Source organism: Tenebrio molitor, chromosome 9 (assembly GCF_963966145.1).
Source record: "Tenebrio molitor chromosome 9, icTenMoli1.1, whole genome shotgun sequence".
Taxonomy (NCBI): domain Eukaryota; kingdom Metazoa; phylum Arthropoda; class Insecta; order Coleoptera; family Tenebrionidae; genus Tenebrio; species Tenebrio molitor.
This window is the reverse complement of record NC_091054.1, coordinates 11,830,569-11,849,888: the sequence shown is the minus strand read 5'-3', so window position 1 is coordinate 11,849,888 and position 19,320 is coordinate 11,830,569. Positions and strand designations below refer to the sequence as shown.

Below are 19,320 nucleotides of genomic sequence, written 5' to 3'. Positions count from 1 at the left end.
AATCGTTGTTACCGCACTCCGAGGACAACCGAGAAATACCTATTTTGAGTACAAAAAGTAATTGTGACAATCGTGTCAATTAAATAAGAGCTTTATCGCTTTCCGTTTGTTTATATTTCTGCTAATTACCACCTTTATACATTTTTATTAATCGATCTTTCCAAATTACCACCGGAAATTATTCTAATTTTTCACCGCAGGAAAATTTCCGCAACTTGTCGGAATATTTTCTTCACCGAAAGTAACGTCATAAATTCACATCTTGGCACCATTTCTAACTTGAGAATTTGCATTATAAAAATACCCCTACAAGTAACATTCATTTAAGTTAAATAAAGTATATAAACATAGCAGGAAAACGGTATCAAGTGGCGCATGTCACAGTTTCTTGGTCGGTGGTGGCGCGTCGACAAAGTTTCAGTTTTCGACGTTAGTTTGCATCGTCGGGACGCCGACGTCGGAGCATCGCGTCATCACTCATCAGACGAGAGAACACGTGCGTTCGGTGACGTGTTCCGAGTAGTGGAAACGAACAATTTTCCACTTTCTTGAAAATTCAGTTTTCGCGGAATTTTAGCTGTGTTGGGGACTTTTTCAGTGCTGCTGATTAATGACAGAGTAATGTGAGTGTTCCTCTATAAATGATGAGTGTTGCAAGTTTGTGCCATATTTCCACCTTATTTTTCATCACCGGTAAGATGTCATAATTGTGATGAGTGTCATGTTTGCTTTAGTAATGAAAGGACGTTCATTATTTAATCATCTGGACGGTCACGCTCTCCTCTTCGATATTGCTCTAAATTATTTATCGCCTTCCTACAAGATAATCCTACAAAGTGATTAGATTTATTAATCGATCTATTAAGCACCAACGATAAAATGTCACGGAAATAGCAAATTATTTTATGTATGTAGCATCATTATTAAACATTCTGCATTCGTTTTTCTGTTATCGTTTAATTTTTTTTTCCTGCTTGGCCCCTACTCTATTATGCTGAAATCTGAAAATTGGAAATAAATTACTATAATTCCACCTCCAATTTGGTGCTTATTAATTTTTTATAAGCTTTTTTACTGTTTTCTTTACAAAGAGACAGAGAACGTTTTGGAGGTGTTCCAGTTGGTATCAAATTGTTTATCGTTTCGTGACAAAAATAATGTGTAATGATAGAAACCCTTAAATTATTTGCTTTTTAATATTTCAATTGCGTTCGAAAGCTCCTTTCAAATAGGTACCAGCAATTTTCTTGAGGTATAATTACGAACAAAAACAATAAATAAATAAGTCGTAATTTAAGTGTTGAAACTGCTTTAAACAAAATTGATCGGGAATCTTGAACTCCGCTGCCAATAAACAACCTTGACATTTTCCTAATCATAGAAACTCCTCTGGCTTATCCTTAATAATGAATAAGCTGAAGCAGGAATAAAATATGGGATTATTATTTAATACATTTGAAAATCTGTTTACTGAAAATGAACATTTAAATTAAGACAAGAATTTTGCATGATAAATATGTTATTACTAAGTAAAAATATGCACTTCGTAACGTGGAAGAAGAAACAACGGTAATAAACTACACTTTGTAATCAAAAATTTACCGAGTTTTTTAGTGAATAAAGTAAAAATAAAGACCGGGATTAAGAAGTCGTAAACTCAGAAAGTTTCAGGGTGAAATTAAAAATATGAAATTCTTAAAGCATCGTTAAAGAAAAAGAAAACTGTGTAAATTTTGTAATCGCCAATAACTTTCTTATTAAAGATGGCATCATAGTGATATTCGGCGCTCTTATCTGAACGATCCAATAAAAATTTTCCGCGTCTGCTTGTTTTGAAGTAGCTATATCAACGTTGTATTGCTTGCCATTCTGCCATATTGGATGGACAAAATTTTGAGTATTATCATAAACATTTAAAGTAACAACCTTACTTTTGCAAATTAGAAACAATGTTGTCCTATTTTTGTATTCCTGAATATGAAAATAGTAAAAATAAAATGCCATCCCTTTTTTCTACCAAACAAACTGAAATTGCTGTTTGTTTCATATTACGTCCAATAAACTGTAATTAATTTTGACTAAAAATTCAATACAGTGAGGATGACTGTTAAGTGAAAGCCACCCTTTTTAACATCAACCAGCCCACAGATCCCATGTGAGTTTCATGTAACACAATTGCAGAGTCATCTAGTTCACTTTAAAAAAAGGTCATGTGTAAAAAGGACATTATAACGTTGTCCGTAGAATCTTTTTTAAATTAGCTAATGGAAAAAACACATATTTTAAATTTTTCTTACTTTCTACAGAATGGCTTACATTATATCAAAACATTACAATTTAGATGTGAGTTTGTGAATCATCTGCTCAATTCACAATTCTATTTTCGAATTTATGCTAATGACCTGTACTTTGTACAAATTATCTATAAAAGGTCGTACGTCAAGAGTCCTGTGGAATTGTGAGAGCTGTAATTTTATTGTGTCGTTAAATCCGTCAAATCAGATGTCAAGAGTCAAATGTCAAATTATTAAACCTTGCCTTAGTATCAGTTGTGAATTCGACGTCTTAGTTGTTTTGCTTGTGATTTCATTCAGTTTTTCTATCTTCTACTTACTTTTCATCTTACAACAGTCTTTATTAAAAGCCTGTCATTATTGGACTAACATAACCTCTGTTTTTCTATTGGTACAGCAATATGCTACAGAGCGGCAAAAATCAAGTATATTCGAATTCCACAGGACTCTTGATATACTCGTACGTTCTTTTAGAGACACTTTGTAATAGTTTTTAAATAAATGTTTTATTTTTATATTTATTTATACACATTATACATACTTTTTATTTTAATAATGTAGAAGTGTTCTGCAGTGGTTTTTACTATGATATTTTGAGTTATAAAAAATTGACGACCCATGATGTTCATTATTATTTACGTATTTTTAGGTTTTGCGACAAAGAGAAAAAAATCCTAAATAAATGAAAATACAAAATAATTAACAAGGGCATGCCGAGAATTTGAAAAAACAGCTAAAGAATTTGAAGTACCTACTCAATTTACAGTTTAATTCAAGAAGCTAAATAAAGAGTAGAATTTAATGTGGAAATATGTATGCGATAATAAATTATAGACTATAATAATTTAACTACATGTTGTTAACAAGTTGTGCATTGGTAGATAAACCACAGGGATCCAGTATTGAATGATCAATAGATGATTATACACTACCGGTGCACCAAGAGCAGTACTTACTATTGTATTTAATAAATTTTTAAATAGATAATTGTTTCATCGATAAAATAATAACTAGAAACTGTATCGCTAACTAATTAAAACTGCCATTAACAAGCGATTTATAACTGAAAATAAACTTGTCTACTAATCATTTTAATAACCATTTCAGAACATCTGGAGAAACTAACTACGCTATTAAATGTTTCTGTTTTTTAAAATAATTTAGGTGTTTTGCGATAGGCCCATTTACATGTCAATATGCAGGGACTATAAAAAATTTCTCATCAATTTGGCCATAGTGTTGGCAGAGAGTTTTATCGATTTTATGTCACACTTGTCAAATTTTTATCGTGAAAATGTTTATATTATTTAATTTGCTAAAACGTTTATTAAACCAATACAGTACTTCAGAAAATGACATTTTTAAACTGAGAATGGAATTATCGTGGCGAACGTTGCTTGCAAGAATTTAAAGAATGCTTCCCAAATATGCTCGTTCTGCAATAGTATATTATAATACAAGTTTTATAAGACGCTTGATTGTGACACGAGTTGATTGGGGCACGATGAACGCAGTGGGGAGTGCTCCAACAGAACGAGTGTCACAGTGCGTCTTATAAAACGAGTGTAGTATACAATGTTTTCTACTTTGGTCCCATTAATTTGATAAAAACTCAAAAATCTAATTATGAAATAATCTAGGGACTTTTGTGTGGCATAAGTTATTGTTAACAGGAGCTCGCAAGAGATGCCGGATACCGGCCAGCGTGCTATTACAGCAATACCAACGTAATATGTATAAAAAAATAAAAACAGCTTCACAAAAAGTTCCTTTTTGTAATTTGCCTCCATTTTGATTCTTTAATAGACATATCAATGAACGCGACGTCATCGTCTGCGATGTCATTACAGCCATTAATTCACGGAACATTTTATGAAAATTTTTAGGTTGGCAAAGCTTGATGCTGAATTATATTGTCATGCATGTCAGTTTAAATTACAAAATGTGTCAAGAACAGGAAATGTCCAGTGGAAAAATTTGACCGTATTTTTTGCAATTTCACGTATTTCAGGGATGCACGATTATCTTCCAAATTCCTGTTTTGTGACAGAATTTGGATAAAACAAGAGGCGACTAAATCAAATTTTTATTTTTAAAATTAAGACATTACCAACCGCCTCAAAAATCCCTAAATCGACTAAAGTAAAAAAAAATATTTAAAAACGGCATAAAAAGGGCGAATTACAAAAAAATAGTGTAAAAAAACTCGTTTTATAAAACCATGAAGCACTCATTCTTTAAAATAACTCATGACTACGCCACTGGTTTTTTAAACTTGAATTCGTAAGACTGGTCTTATGAAACTTGTTTTTTAATATACTATTGTGACACTACTTTTAGCTTCACAAAGACTCACTGATGATACCAAAGTAGAAAAAATGCTTTTTTTGTTAGGCACTGTCAGAATTTGAGAATTTTCACCTGTGTGAACGGATTTTGATAAATGTAACAACTTGTCAAAATGAAACGTCAAGCAAATTTTCAAGATTTTAAACGATTTCGAGCCTTTAAGGGGCTCGTCGAACAGAAAAACGTTGTATTCAACTCGTTCGTGTGTAAAATGGGGTCTTTATGGCACTCGTGGTGTAAATTGGGCTCTTTGTAGCACTCGTGGGCTACTCATGCCATACTCGATAAATAAACTAACAAGTTACTCACAATATGGTTCTATTTAGAGAAACCGGCAGAAATTTGCAGCATAGTCGCAAGATACTTTCATAACTGTTGAATTCCGAACCAACTTGCATCTTGTGAATTTTGTTGTTAGAAATATTTTGAAAAAAGAATGAACGTTTGTTTCAAATATACATATCTAAAAAAACTGTTGAAAGTGACGTCCTGTATGCCACAAGGACAAAGCCATCCCTCTCTTCATGTTATCGAAAAAATGTTTTAAGACTCGTGACGTTTTTAGATTACATTCGTGAGTAATCCACGCTTGCAACTCTTCCAAAGATCGGGTGATCTGGGGGTCAATAAGTTCCTGCTGACTTTTCCATCATCATAAAATTCTGCCATATAATTAATTGTTTCATTAGCTGTGTGAACCATTGTCCCATCCTGTTGGGAGAAATCTTCAGTAAGCTCGTCATAATGAAATTGGTTTATGAGGTCCTAGATAGTGATTTGAATCGTGCAAATTTGACAATAAAAAGCAGGGACTGACCATGAGGATATTTTCTGTCTCATGGATGACAAATTCAAAAGAGATCCTCATGAGATGTAGAAAAAACTAGATCCAGTGAAGAGACAGGAAGATAGGGGGAAAAATTACTAATGAATTACCTTTGCGTGCTGATTAGTGGTGCGTTTACAATCGACTGTTCAACGTCAACTTTGAGAAGACATTTAAATGAACACCCGATATATAAAATGTTGGTGTCAAAAGACCACTTCAAATTTCAGTTAAAACTGAATTGTAGATTACTCCGAAAGTTTACGTATACGTATGTGTGCAAGTTTATACCGTGCGATCCAAAAATAAAAAAAAACGAGATGGCCGTCCGTGATTAATACGTTTCAGTTGGCAACACGTAAAAATTTAATTCAAATGTCATTACAATAGTAATCGTCATTATTAATATAAAAAACGTCACGATATATTCGCTAAAATTATACACATGAATTTAGCTGTTAAATTCAATTTATTAAAGAATACACAACCACATTATAGTTATACACCAGAAAGTTGTTTGGAAAATGACAGTTACAAGTTATATTTTGATAGAACAATTTTAACTGACATTCATATTAAGCATAACAGACCAGACATTATAATTTTAAATAAACAACAAAAGCAAGCATATCTTTTAGATATAGCTGTTCCAAATTCACACAATATAACACAGACATATAACACAAAAATTAATAAATATTTAGAGCTCTCCGTTGCTATGAGAAATCTTTGGTGTTTAGAAAAAATTTCGATTTTACCACTTGTAATTTCAGCAACGGGAATAGTACCGCAATCTCTTTTTAAAAATTTAAAAATTCTGGATTTAGATAACACATTGGTAGTTGAAATTCAAAAAGGTATATTATTATACTCATGTCACATCGTTAGGAAGTTCCTTAACATTGACACAGAACATAATACACAAAAAAGTCAAAATACGGAGGCGAGACGCCGGTAATTATGTTGATAAGCACTGCACTATTACTTGATAGTAATATCCGTAATAGTGTATGTACTCCGGCAAAATTGCCGTGCCGCCGGGTGGAGGTGGGATAGTGCGATTACACTAGTTTACACAGTATCTGTTGCCTTAGATTTTTTTGCCGTTTCCGAGTAATTTTTGTCTGCTGTTGCCGAAAATGCCTCTAGTTTTTTTCTATCAGCTCTAGTTTTTGAGTTACAAATAACCCTTACTTTTGTTAGTGCAAGCAGATTTTTCTCTTTCAATCGTGAAGCTAACGATTTAGAGACTTGTTTTGAGAGGTTTAAATCTCTTGGGAGATCATTGTTGCATTTCTGTTACATCCAAATGTACCCACGAAGTGCTGGGCGGGTGCTTACACCCCCACCTTCATTTTTCGTAGAACTAGGTAGTGTATAAGATGTAAAATTTGTAAATAGTCGAGACTTAGACTTAGATAGAAGATTTAGATTAAAAACCAGTAAGAGACAAATAAGGCGCTCAACAAAAGTGATAGTAATTTTTTCTCTCGCAACAAGACAAGAATAAAGACGTCTACCACAAAACGTCCAATTCTGTCGCAACAACCCAACACAAAACAAAGGGGTTACAGTCCTAACAGTCCAATTCTATCGCAACAAGCCAACACAAAACAAAGGGGTCACAGTCCTAACAATCATCGAGCTCGTTTTGTGAAAATCGTTGAGGTGTTGATGGTGAATAGTCAAATTTAGAATCGTTTTCTGATCTTGTTTCTGAAAAATCGTCATCTACTGAAGTTTGCAAAATTTGGTCAGCAGTGAAGGAATCGGCGGAACTGAAACATCATCTGAATGTTGTGTGGGAACCTTTACAGACGTAGGAGCACTTGGATATTCCCATTTATGGCGATTTTTTTATTTATACCCTTCACATTGAAACTGCAAAAATAACAATCATCTAGATGATTTTTGGGTTCTCTCGATATTGCTGGAATTCCAAATTTAAAGGTATTTCTTTTACCTCTGTTCCACAGTCTTAAGTATTCGACACACGATTTACATACACAATTAGGAGCCTACGACTTGTTATTTTTATCCAGAGGCATGGCAAAGTACAAAAAGTAAGCACTTATGACAAAATCAGAAATTATTTTCCTAGATTTTTCAAATTATACTGGCCACATATGTAGCAGAAATGTTGCGGATCGTTGAAGCAAAACCTTCTTGAAGAACTCATTCCATCTGCACTTCCGTTAATAGTCGTACACAGTGATCAGTGATCAAAATATACCGAAACATTATGTGAAGTAATATTCGAAAAAATCACAAAAACTAGAGCTGTTGATAAGATTCTGACGGCAGATATAAAAAAAGAACCTAAAAAGCTTTCATATTCAGCCATTAAATTTGCGGCAACAGAAAAAAAGTGAAATTTTGTAAACTAGTGTTATTGACTATTAAAATTTGCTATTACAATAAAATATGTTCACTTTAGAGCAAAAAATTTTCATTGTGCAGAAATGGAGAAAGACTTGAGAACGGCGAATGGTCCTATTCGACACCTCGAGTTTTTGAGGAATTTCAACAAAAGATTCCGGATTTTCAAGGCACTTAACCAACAACTTGCCCAGAAAGTCTACAAATGTGTAAACATATTTTTGGAAACATGTAGTATTCTGCGCAAAAAAGGAAGTGGACGACCGACAAAAAGAACAGCTGAAAATATTGAAGAGGTTGAACAAAAAATTGCAGAGACCCCAAATAAATCGATCCAGAGATTAGCCCAAGAAACTAACCTATCATTTGGTACAGTTCGGATTATTCTTAAAAAGATTTGCACTTTTTTCCCTATCGTGTGTCTGTTGTGCATGAATTTAAACCCCTTGACAATAAGAGCCCCCACAACATAACTTCTTTGAATATTGATCGTTGGATCGATTTATAAACAAGCGGTGTGCTTACTAGCTGAGGAATTTTTTTTACAACCGACAGGTCACACATAATTCACACCTTTATGAAAATCAAGATTTCAACGTTCTCAAAATCGCTAACCTAACTTTTAAGAGTGACATCTGATAATTGAAATCTTAACGAATTGCCAACTAAAATTTTTGTTCGCAGCCAACTCAATTTTTTTTTTTCGTTCTCATGGTACAAGTATCGTGCGTTCATTTAAATTTATCGTCAAAGTAGGCTCTGAAGAGTCGATTGTGAACGCACGGATCGGCTGTTGAAATCTTACGTTTTACACGAGTGGTAGACTCTTCAACGCCAACTTTGAAGATAAATTTAAATGAACGCACGATATATTAAAATTAGGCCCCTCAGAGATCCAATTCTAAATATTTACAATGTGAATAGAAAAGCTGCATCAAAACGGTATTCAGAAATCAAAATAGTCACTAATTAGTGCAGGTCGCGTGTGGTATAATTCCTGAAGGTTTCGAGTCACAGATCAAGATATCGGGTGTTCACATGTAGGGAGTGGCTGGCTGAAATGAACAAACATGAACATTATTGAGTAAGTCATGACTTTACTAAGGTCAGTGGTACGTTAAAACACTTTGCGTTTAAACCAGGATTTAAGAGTGTTATTGGTTTTTATCTACACCTCTGTCTAAACAATGATAAGAGAAATATCGACTGTCAGTCCATTACACGAATCTGTAACCATAAATGAAATAATGTTTCCTTTCTTCTTGTAACTAGTATTGCTCTTATGTAATTAGTAATTTTACTATTACTTTTTCAGGATTTTTATTTTTTAATAAATTCAATTGGAATACATATTACAAGCTTAAATAAAAATTATTTCTTTTAATTATCTACATTTTTAATAATTTTCTTGGTATGATATTAATGAAATATAAAGTAATGAAGTTAGATGGGAAACTTAATTAATATTTCGCAAATAAACTTTATTACTTTCATTAAATTTAGAGAAAGCGGTTCGGTTACGTCGGCCTCATTAACGAATCGATGAAACCCATTAGCGATGCAGTCTAGTATCCATTTCTTTCATTAAGGTTTGCACGTTTTCGTATGGTGAAGAATCCGGTTAGAACCGCGCCTGAAATAATTAAAATATTCTATGGAGGACTGAAAAAAAGAAATCACGTTCGAAGCGGCGCAAAGAGAACGGAAGCAGTAATAAATCTGAGGCCTTTTTACCAGACGCTACAAAATTTTATCTAAATATATCATCATCCCCCTCATTACACACTAATGAGAAGAAATGATTAAAAAGATTAAGATCTGCAACCTACGGCGATATTTTCCCCGCTAAGACCAGACAAAGGAGTCAAAACTGCCTTCGTTATTTTCACCTATATACACGCGTCCGCTTCCTGCACCTCGTTCCATTCATCTTGTCATTCTTTGTTGGGTTGCTATTTATTTAAATTCTCTTTCAAAAACAACCCTTTGCCATATTCAGACGATTTATCGACAGAAACTGCGGCGTAGCTGGTGAAAAGGCGCATACAAAGGAAATGCTGGTCGACAAATTTAAAGACAAAGGCTCCCAACATAAGATATAAAAGTAATTCATTTTCAATTTTTTTTATAATTGAAACAAAAACATGTAGCAAATAATAATTATACCGTAGTTTTCAATCTTGCCTACCGATTCATGCTCCTTTTATTACTTTAGGATTTTTATCAATTAAATGAAAAATAGTTAAACGGTGAGCGGTCCATATTTTTGATAAAATTCCAAAGGCGCGGTCTTCTGAATACAAAAAATTTCAGTCGTGAAAGTTTTATTTATAAATGAAGTAAGGACATCACGTCAGGTCTCCCTTTCAAGAGCTTCACGAGTATAATGCAATGAAGAATTTATTTATGTTAGGTCCTTTGTGTCCCGGCTACATTTGGACTGTCATACATATTTATAGATGAAGGAAAGGAACCATGTGGGTGAAACATATCAAACTCATTTTGTCATCAAGTCACGTCTACAATCTTGTAACACTTTGTACTCTTGTTGAGTCGGAACGGACCGGCCATGAAAGGATGAAAACTAATATTGTGTTTGTGATACTTACAGCTTTTTTGTAATTTCTCTATTTCAACGACGATATGAAATTGGTTTTTGCTTTCTCACCATTTTTACTTATTTAGATACAATATTGCGAAATATTTTATCGTTGCAACGGGGAAGCAATTTCAACAATTCTCAATTTTTGGACGTGTCATGTATCCTTTGTCTGAAGAGAACACTTCTAGTTCAGAGAATTACTTTTACGTTGTTTTCCTAAAGCAATTTCTTTAATGATCAACATTTTTATAATTCGACAGCTGCATAACGCAGCTCTTTTTTTATATAGCCCTTCTCTCTGACTGAGTAATATTACTCTAAGTTATTAAAAATGCCTTGGGATCTGAGATTTCATTTTTGACAAAATAATAAGTGCAACAGCTTAAGATACAAGTATTAAGAATTCATTTTGTAAATGGATCTATTTTTTTCTCACCGCAGTATTTAAAAAAGTTTTCAAGACTCCATTGTGGCCGAAATCGTTTTAGCTCTAACATTTACCACTTTATTGTTAGATTTATACCAGCATGATTAAGAGCTCCCGTATCGGTTGTATTTTATTTTCTTTATGAGGGATGACGTTTCACGCACTCTTACAAATATTTAAGTGAGTTATTTATGAATTATTATAGGAATTTCATATATGTGGAACATATACATACATATACATACTCGTAAATATTTTATACCAATTAAAATTAATTTCACTTTTTTTTGATATTTGAAATTACATATGTAGTTAGCAAAGTAGTTCAATTTTTGTTTGCTTAATTCGTAGACACACAATTCGATTCGAGCAAATTATTAAATTTCTGTAAAAGAATCGGCAAACTTTCAACGCCAACTAGGATCTCACATTCATTTATAGACACCGTACGTTAATACATGTAATATTGTAACTGTAATATTCGTAGCTTCTAAAAACGTTGTGCAACTGACATTAAAATCGATCATATCAGTCTGCAGAATAGAAAACACAGAATTTCCTAATAAATCTTTAAAATAATCGAAAAATAATTACATCTCCCTAAAAATCTAATGAGTAGAAAATCTAGTATGGCAACAATTTTTCAGTTATAATAGAAGTTAGTTTGGCCAATTTCTAGCAACCACGAATAAATAAATGTAATCATTGTTACTTCGCTATTTTATCTCTCTTTTATTTGGTAACATGTGAGTTTTTCCTTTTAGTTCTTTAGAAATTGCATTGTCGTTTAGTTGCGTCCTCTTTTATATTATACATGAAAATGTTTTTTCCTACCTGGTGTCTTTCCCAAGAAAAACCTTAATACGCTTACAACAAAACAAAAGTTTATAAATTTTGTATTCAGCATATTTCGTACGCTTCCGTGGGTGCTTTGCCGCGTTTGTAAGAAAATTTGATGTGCACACGATGTCATTGTAGGAAATTGCAGCTACCTGTGCAAAATATGAGCCCTGTCCCAACACTAAAAAATTCAAACCGTCTATCATCTCAAGAGTCTTGTCTACCTGGCTATTGTTTTTCTGCACGGAGAAAAAGAAATAAACATTTTAAACTGTGACAAATAAAAGCGAATTTAAAAAATGTACGAGCCTTCTTGAGGTGATTAATTAATATTTCCTGCTGACTCGGTGACGAAACTGGTTCCGGATTTCCGTCTTTTGGGACGTAAATATTTTAAAGCTCTGAAAAATATGCAAGCTGAAATCTTATGTAACTTGGCAACTTTGTCAAGTTTGATGTAAGTAAACTGAATTAATAATGCAACTGTTTCATTTTGTTTTCAATTTTGGGATTAATCTAAAATTTAACAGAAAACTTTGAAGGCTAATGTTGTAATCTTATGCATTTTGAACAGATGTATTATCATATTGATGAATGTTCCCCAAAGATCCTTTGCCATATTTATATTCAGCGAATGTTTACTTCTTATCAATTCTGAACGTTATAAAACTTAACAAACAGAATGTAAATATTTTTTTCGTATAAAGATAATTATCTCCTATATGAAAATGAATTAACATTAATTGAACTTTTTCGTCGTTATTTCGAAGAAGAAAAATTTCCAATGTGTGCACGGAAAATTTTTTATTGTTGGGGTTGACATAAAATATTTACGATTTTCTAATTTCCTGCAGGATGTTGTTCCGGCGATATTTTATTGGGATATATCAGCATTGGAATGGAAGTAACGCCTTTGGGGAAAATTCAACACTAGATGTTTGTATTTAATTCGGTATTGTGTCATTGGTAGACGAAGAAACTATAAATTTGTTTTTAACAAAAATTTTATTCCAACGAACAAACCCTAACAGGGGCCTCATGTCCTCAACCGAGTCAGCTTTATGTTTGTGGCATTTTTAATTAATAACCCCTCGAGTCATTTCTTTGCAATGAAAGCGCTTTTCCAACTTTAAATTCGTTCAATAATAAAGAAACAAACCTCTCTCAAAGTGTACATACATTTTCTCTGGACGCCGGAGGATATGTGACGAGCTCGCTCTTCAAAAACGGCCGTAATTGCAGAGGCCTCAGCAGGAACAAAAGGTTATCATAAATAAATAAAACTTGGTGGTGCAAGCTCAAAGGGAATATTTTATAAATCTAGTTGACATGAGGTTAGTGGATTTCACGGTGGACGCTACTGAAAAATTATGTCAAATGCAAATGCTGAACTCCGGGGAAAATGAGTGCTTTTTCAAACGCTTAAATATTCTTTTTGTGTCGGCGTTGACCAACGCGCTTTCTCCTATTTATATTTTACGAATATCTCTGCGGTTGATATCTTGCTGTACGTTGTTGCTTCATAAATATCTCAATTAATTCAATTTTATTAGCCGTGAAGTAATAAATTGTGTCATGAGCTGTCATAAATTCTAAATTGCTAAACGACCAACAAAACAACATATACATCGCAAGCTCTTTCAAGCGGACTTCAAACTTACTATCAAAAAACTATCAATGTTACATTCACATTTACGCATCGGGAAAGTGTCATATTAATTTGTTTTTTTTTTGGAAAATTAAGTTTACAATATCACAATACAGCATTTTATAACATTTTTCTGTTTTAAACAGTTTTAAACAGTTTTAAACAGTTAGATGTTGAAAGTAATTTGTTTCCAGACTAGTCTTTCATTTGGTTATAAATAAAAATATACCCTACGTAAGAAATTTTTTCTGGAAATATAAAATTTTCCAAGCATATTTTATTCAAAACTCTGTCCCTAATGTTAATGTAAAAAAATGAGAGGCAAAAGTAGCTTTATTTTTATTTGCTTTCAGTAACTTCCGCATTTTAAAATTCAAGAGCATTTTACGGTTCAACGATTACAAATATTTATGACTTTCTCCGCAAAACAAAATAGCAACCACAGTTTATCTATAGTTGGCACGGAGAACCAGTGGAGCAGTCACGAGGTGTTTACGTCATATATTTAACACTCCTATATTGCGGCTGGAGTAGCAAAACTTAAGAAATCAAAACGAACAAACTATAATGTTGCTGCACTGTAGTATACAGGGTGATTCACGTAGCCCGTTCGTTGGAAACTTTCTGATTTCCCAAAATCGTATTAATATGAAAATTGGTAGCCGACTATAATCGACTGCTCCAAGTTCAAATAAAATATTTTCAAAATGGTTGCACTTCCGGAAATACCGGAAATCAACGCCATCTTTGTTCTTTTAAATATAAAGGCCCCATTTTGATTTCAAATTTCGATTCTACGTTAAATTTTAAGTTAAGAATGTCCTTTTGTCAACACTTATCTGTCATCGTTTTTGACCAATGTCATCTTTTTCACAAAAAAGCGGGGTTGCAGGGCTTCATTAAAAAATTATAACTCCTGAACTATTGGAAATAAATAATTGTGTTTTTTTTATTAAATTCCTAAAGGTTCATATGCCTACTGTAATTTTTCAAAATTGATAGTAAAAAAATGTCGAAAATTTTATTTTTTTAAATGGCAACTACCATTTCTGATACTGGATACAAATGTAAAATTTAATTTTAAGGCCACTTTTATTAACATTGTGTATGCCTATTTCTAGCCGTTTTGGCGTAATTTCTATTTTTTGAATAAAATATTCTTTTTCTTTATCAAGCAATTGTTTTAATTGAATTCTTATCCAAAAATCGCATTACAATAAATAGTAGATATGAAACAACAACAAATATTTTAACGAAAATGGTCAATGTATTTTTTTGTTATAAATTATAAAAAATTATAGTGAAGACCTGCTTAATAGTGCTAAAGGACTAAGACAGCGCGTATGAAACGCTGTGGCATCATTAACAATTGAAGAAATTCAAAATAGTTCTAAAGAACTTCAATATAGGGGGAATTATGTGCAGAAAAGAGTGGAGAGTTAATAGAATAGTTATAGTTACATCCAATTACGTTTAATTTTTTTTTAAGGAAAATATTTTTTCTGTAATTTCTTTTATGTTAATGTATTGAAGAAGACTTTTCAATAAGAGAAGTGGGGGATTTCAAATGAAGAATAAAAAACTTTTCAATAAGAGAAGTGGGGGGTTTCAAATGAAGAAAAAAAACTAAATCCTCTGAAGTTTTTGCGTAAAATCAGATTTTTTTTTCTTTTGTGAATTCAGTCCGGGGACATACTGTATATTGCGTCAAATTATTAACTGAAAATGTAAAAATGATTTATATCCAATTTATTTTCCAATTTTTCTTTTCGTAAATATTTGTAAATATTGAACTCGTAATACTCGTAATTAATTTAATGAGAAGAAATTACAAAATAAATTTTATCAAAAGGGGACAAACCTATTATCTAATTAAGGGAGTTATACCCTAGCGGAATATTAATTCGTGTTTTAGTGATTGGACTTAATGAGTACCTAAACAAACAAACGGGTCGGAGTGCCAGTGGCGTAGTTTGTCCTTATTTGAAAAATTATTTGGTAAAAATTTCTACAGAAGATCGATATAAGATGAACCTTTGGATTAAAACTACGTAATGTGTCGAGGGTCAGAATTAGTACCACTTTTCATCAATTATCCCATTTCCAAATGATTCCGCTAATTAAACCGAAATGAGGGTTACATCCTTCGGGAAAAGTTCTAATTAGGTCGACTGAAATGAGGAAAGAATGAGGTAGGCGCTTTATAAATAAATAACACCGTTTACGTCAATATCAATGTAAATATTTCTCTGTCCAATTTATTAGAAAGAATTCTCCTGTTTTCATGTTTTTTTGGAAACAGATAAAGAATTTATGTATATGCAGTAATTGGGCAGTAATCAAGACCCCACATATCAAGGTATTGACCGCACTGAAAACACTGAATTATTGTTTACGATGTTTCGCTACAAATTCGCCTGATGCTAATAATAAATTATTATCAGCTTCGCATGTTTATTACCTCGTATTTCACAATATTCCTCGCAATCAATACGAATTTACTTTTGTGAATAAAATATTGAACAGTCACATATCACTTCTTCTATTGTCCGTAAGATTAACCAATTATCAACAATTCACGTCAGCATTTCCCTTCCGGTTGACAAGTTAAATTGTTGTTTTTCACTTTTTGGAGATGTTTTTGTTGTCGGTTAAATTTTTAATGGTCCGGTTGGCGAGAAAAACTTCTATAAATTCCCATCCCGACTCTGGTTTAAGGTATAATCGATACCTTCACTTCTAAATTGTGTTAGTGGACACGACATAGAGTGAAACCGAGCTCCCTGGAGGTTCGGTAATACGCCTCCGTGTCTCTGGAGTATAACCGGCCTGATTTATTGTCTAATGTCTGCTTCCTAGATCGGCGAACGGCCAGTCATTCTCTAGTCTTATTTACTGAAGATATTACAGCACTTCGTTGAATTTTCCATGGGCCTTGCGCAAGAAATGCTTCTTGTTCAACCGACGGACTATACTTTATTTAGGAGAAGAGTCTGGGATCAACGCATAAATCGACGGGTCAACACTTTTGGCGGATGCGCCGGGCTAAATAAAATCATTATTTTATTAAGTTGAAAATAATAAAGACTACTTCTTTATGAATGTCGTTCTTGAGTTTTATTACAAATTACAAACAAGCGACCGCTTTAGCAAATGAAGTGGAGGTGTTGGATTCTCTCTTGGGCTATGACCTTGGAAATATTTGCGCGAAGGCGGAGCAATAAACTACAATACAATACAATAGACTACTTTCAAATTCAAATCTATATACATATATAAAACTGAATGTCTGTTTGTATATTTTGTATGCAAATCTACAGTTTTACTCAGATCTTGATGAAATTTTGTACACTTGATCTTCAAAACAAGACGAAAATTACTGCCTACTTTAATTTTACAAAAACCAACCCCTACTACCATTTTCAACCCTGTTAAGAAAAAAAGACAGTTTTTTCGAGTTGGAAATACCCTCACCTTCGCCGCTTCACCCCTATTTCATCCTCTGAGTATATCGTCACCTTCGCCGCTTGACACCCACTCTGTACCTACGAAGAAATGGTAGTACAAGAAGATAGAATTGCTTTATCTTACGTTAAATACGTAAAGCACCCCTAAGAACTTGATAAGTTGCACCACATTTCAGATTCAAGAACTTAATTAAAACCCGTTTTAAAAATGTAGTGTCCTGTGTAAAACCCCATTGGTTACACTTTACGTAGGCAACAACACAGCGATCGCTGATTACTCTACCCTCGTGAGCTTCAGAATATTGATATAAAATGTCGCCCGCAGCAGTCAACATTCATGCCAACGCTCCAGATATTCTTCTTGGAGTGTACATCCCCGGTGTTATTATTTCGTGCATAACAGGTCCGCAGCGATAGAACCGCAACAGCAGCAGTTATGACCGGAAAATGCGAAGCTAGATAGCATGCATGATTTAAATTAAACAGATTTCGATTTATTGTTACGAATTTAGTGTACAGTATGGCTTGATGTACAATGTGCGCTTAATAAATTGATTGGAACGCGTGTTTGTACGGTAAGTAATAGTCCATAAATTCATGTAATATCTTTCTAAATCATTCCGCTCGGCTTGTCCGATGGGATTGCTAATCGATTTTATGTTTGCGGTGCACTGTTTTAATTAAAAAGGGAATCAATTTAACAACATTAATATTGTAAGAGAGTAAAGCGAATAAAATAGGTAAATAAGTTAGTAAACTGCGAGTGTTAGTTCAGATTTCAAAGTAAAAGCAATTTTAGTAAATGCGACCAAAGCGTCAATGCATGAAACAGTCAAACTCGAAACTTGTTAAGCAAATACTGTCATTAACATTATTTTATTAGGATTCTTTCGCAAACATTGTTTACAGCATCTTGTTCATGTTTTGTTTTAGAAAAATATTATGTCAATGTTTACTCTCAGCGAAATAACATCTACTGTTACAGGTTTTTTAATTAAAAACTCATATTTGTTAAACATTTAACGTCATAATTTCTTTAAATATATTAATTTAAGAAAAGCCTGCATAAATGTTTACTTAAACACGTTGTAGCTACCTAATTAAAAACTATAGACATTCAATCAAATGTCAATTATTTCAGTTAATTAAATGTCATTAAGTAAGTGTTTCGTTCTTCAAGTAATTTAGTTGATTCTAATTAATAACAAAGCAGGATTTGTTTTATTTATCTTTCGATTCTGTAAAAGTAAATTTGTGCTTAATAAATACTTGCAAAATATATCGCGCGTTCAAATGAGATCCTGGGCTGGGAAGGCGTTGGAAACCGTCAATTGTTGTACTTTTTTAAAGCGTAGATTAATTGGAGCATGTTGACAGCTAACCTAAAATTTAGAGCCAAAAAATCTTTCTTTTTTTCTTTCTTTGCAATGTTTTACATCAAGAATAGAATAACTTAACGATTCCTATTGTCGAGGCAAATATCTAAGGGCACCCTTTGCTGAAAACAAACATGTTCAATTATGTCCCAATTAAACATAAACAAATGTAATTCTTGTCAAACGGCGGGAAATTCAAATTTTACACTGTTGTAAACGCTTTATTTTTTCCAACGCCTACTCAGCCCAGGATTTCATCTGAACGCGCGATACATTGTTTTACGTTCGCGAGGTAGATTTTAAAATAAGGATGGAAAAACTGGAAGATACTGGTAATTGAATCAAGTTATTGTAGCGCCAGTATGAAGTAATAGAACTGGTTTCGAGAAAAGACAAATATTCTAAAAATAGCGAAAGAAGAATATAATTAGAAGCTACGAAGAAACTTATGAGACGGAAATAAAGTAAAGTGGAAAATCGCGTCTTTGTGTTTCTCCTTAGAAACGGTTGAAGTGGCTTTTTTTATAACCGGACTTGAAACACTTCAAATCCAAGGAGTTGAAATGTTCACAAACGGCTCAACCGAGTCAAATGTAAGGTCATTTGAAGCATTTCTCACGATTTTCTTAACAATCATTTCAGGAAATAGTTAATTGAATTATCCCTGTTAAAAAAAGCCTCTAAAAAACTTTAAACTTTAGACTTTAGTGGACTTTACTAACACCCTAAGAGCAAAAAAAAAATGCCATCAAGGATAGCTATGCAAAAGAAAGTGCCGTGTCTTTGATTAAAAAATTCGTGATGTATTTATGGAATCTTGAAATGGGTTATTTAAATAAACAATTATAGGTATTATTGCATTTTTTCCCTGCACCGTACAGTGCACAAGCGCGTTGTGGACTGTGTCATCTTTGATGGCATTTTTTTTTGTCTTACGGTATTATTGAACCTTCAAGTAATAATAATTTGCAACAAGAGAATTAGGAACTGGTGCCTTAAAATCTGAAAATTATAAGTGTGAAAATTGTCATTTTGACTGCAGCAAAAGAAAATAAATGAGTTCATGTCCGATTTTATTTTTGTGATCCGTTTGAAGATAAAATAGTACATAT

The 19,320-nt window shown here is 33.0% G+C and overlaps 1 protein-coding gene across 1 annotated transcript in view; it reads left to right on the top strand.

Annotated features, from left to right (window-relative positions):
* The first annotated feature begins 425 nt into the window (after positions 1 to 425).
* The window catches only part of LOC138138672 (uncharacterized), a 140,544-nt gene continuing 121,649 nt past the window's right edge, over positions 426 to 19,320 (top strand). The window contains exon 1 of the mRNA XM_069058680.1: positions 426 to 693. Coding sequence (XP_068914781.1) covers positions 642 to 693 — 52 coding nt within the window. The 5' untranslated portion in view covers positions 426 to 641. The remainder of the gene's footprint in view (positions 694 to 19,320) is intronic.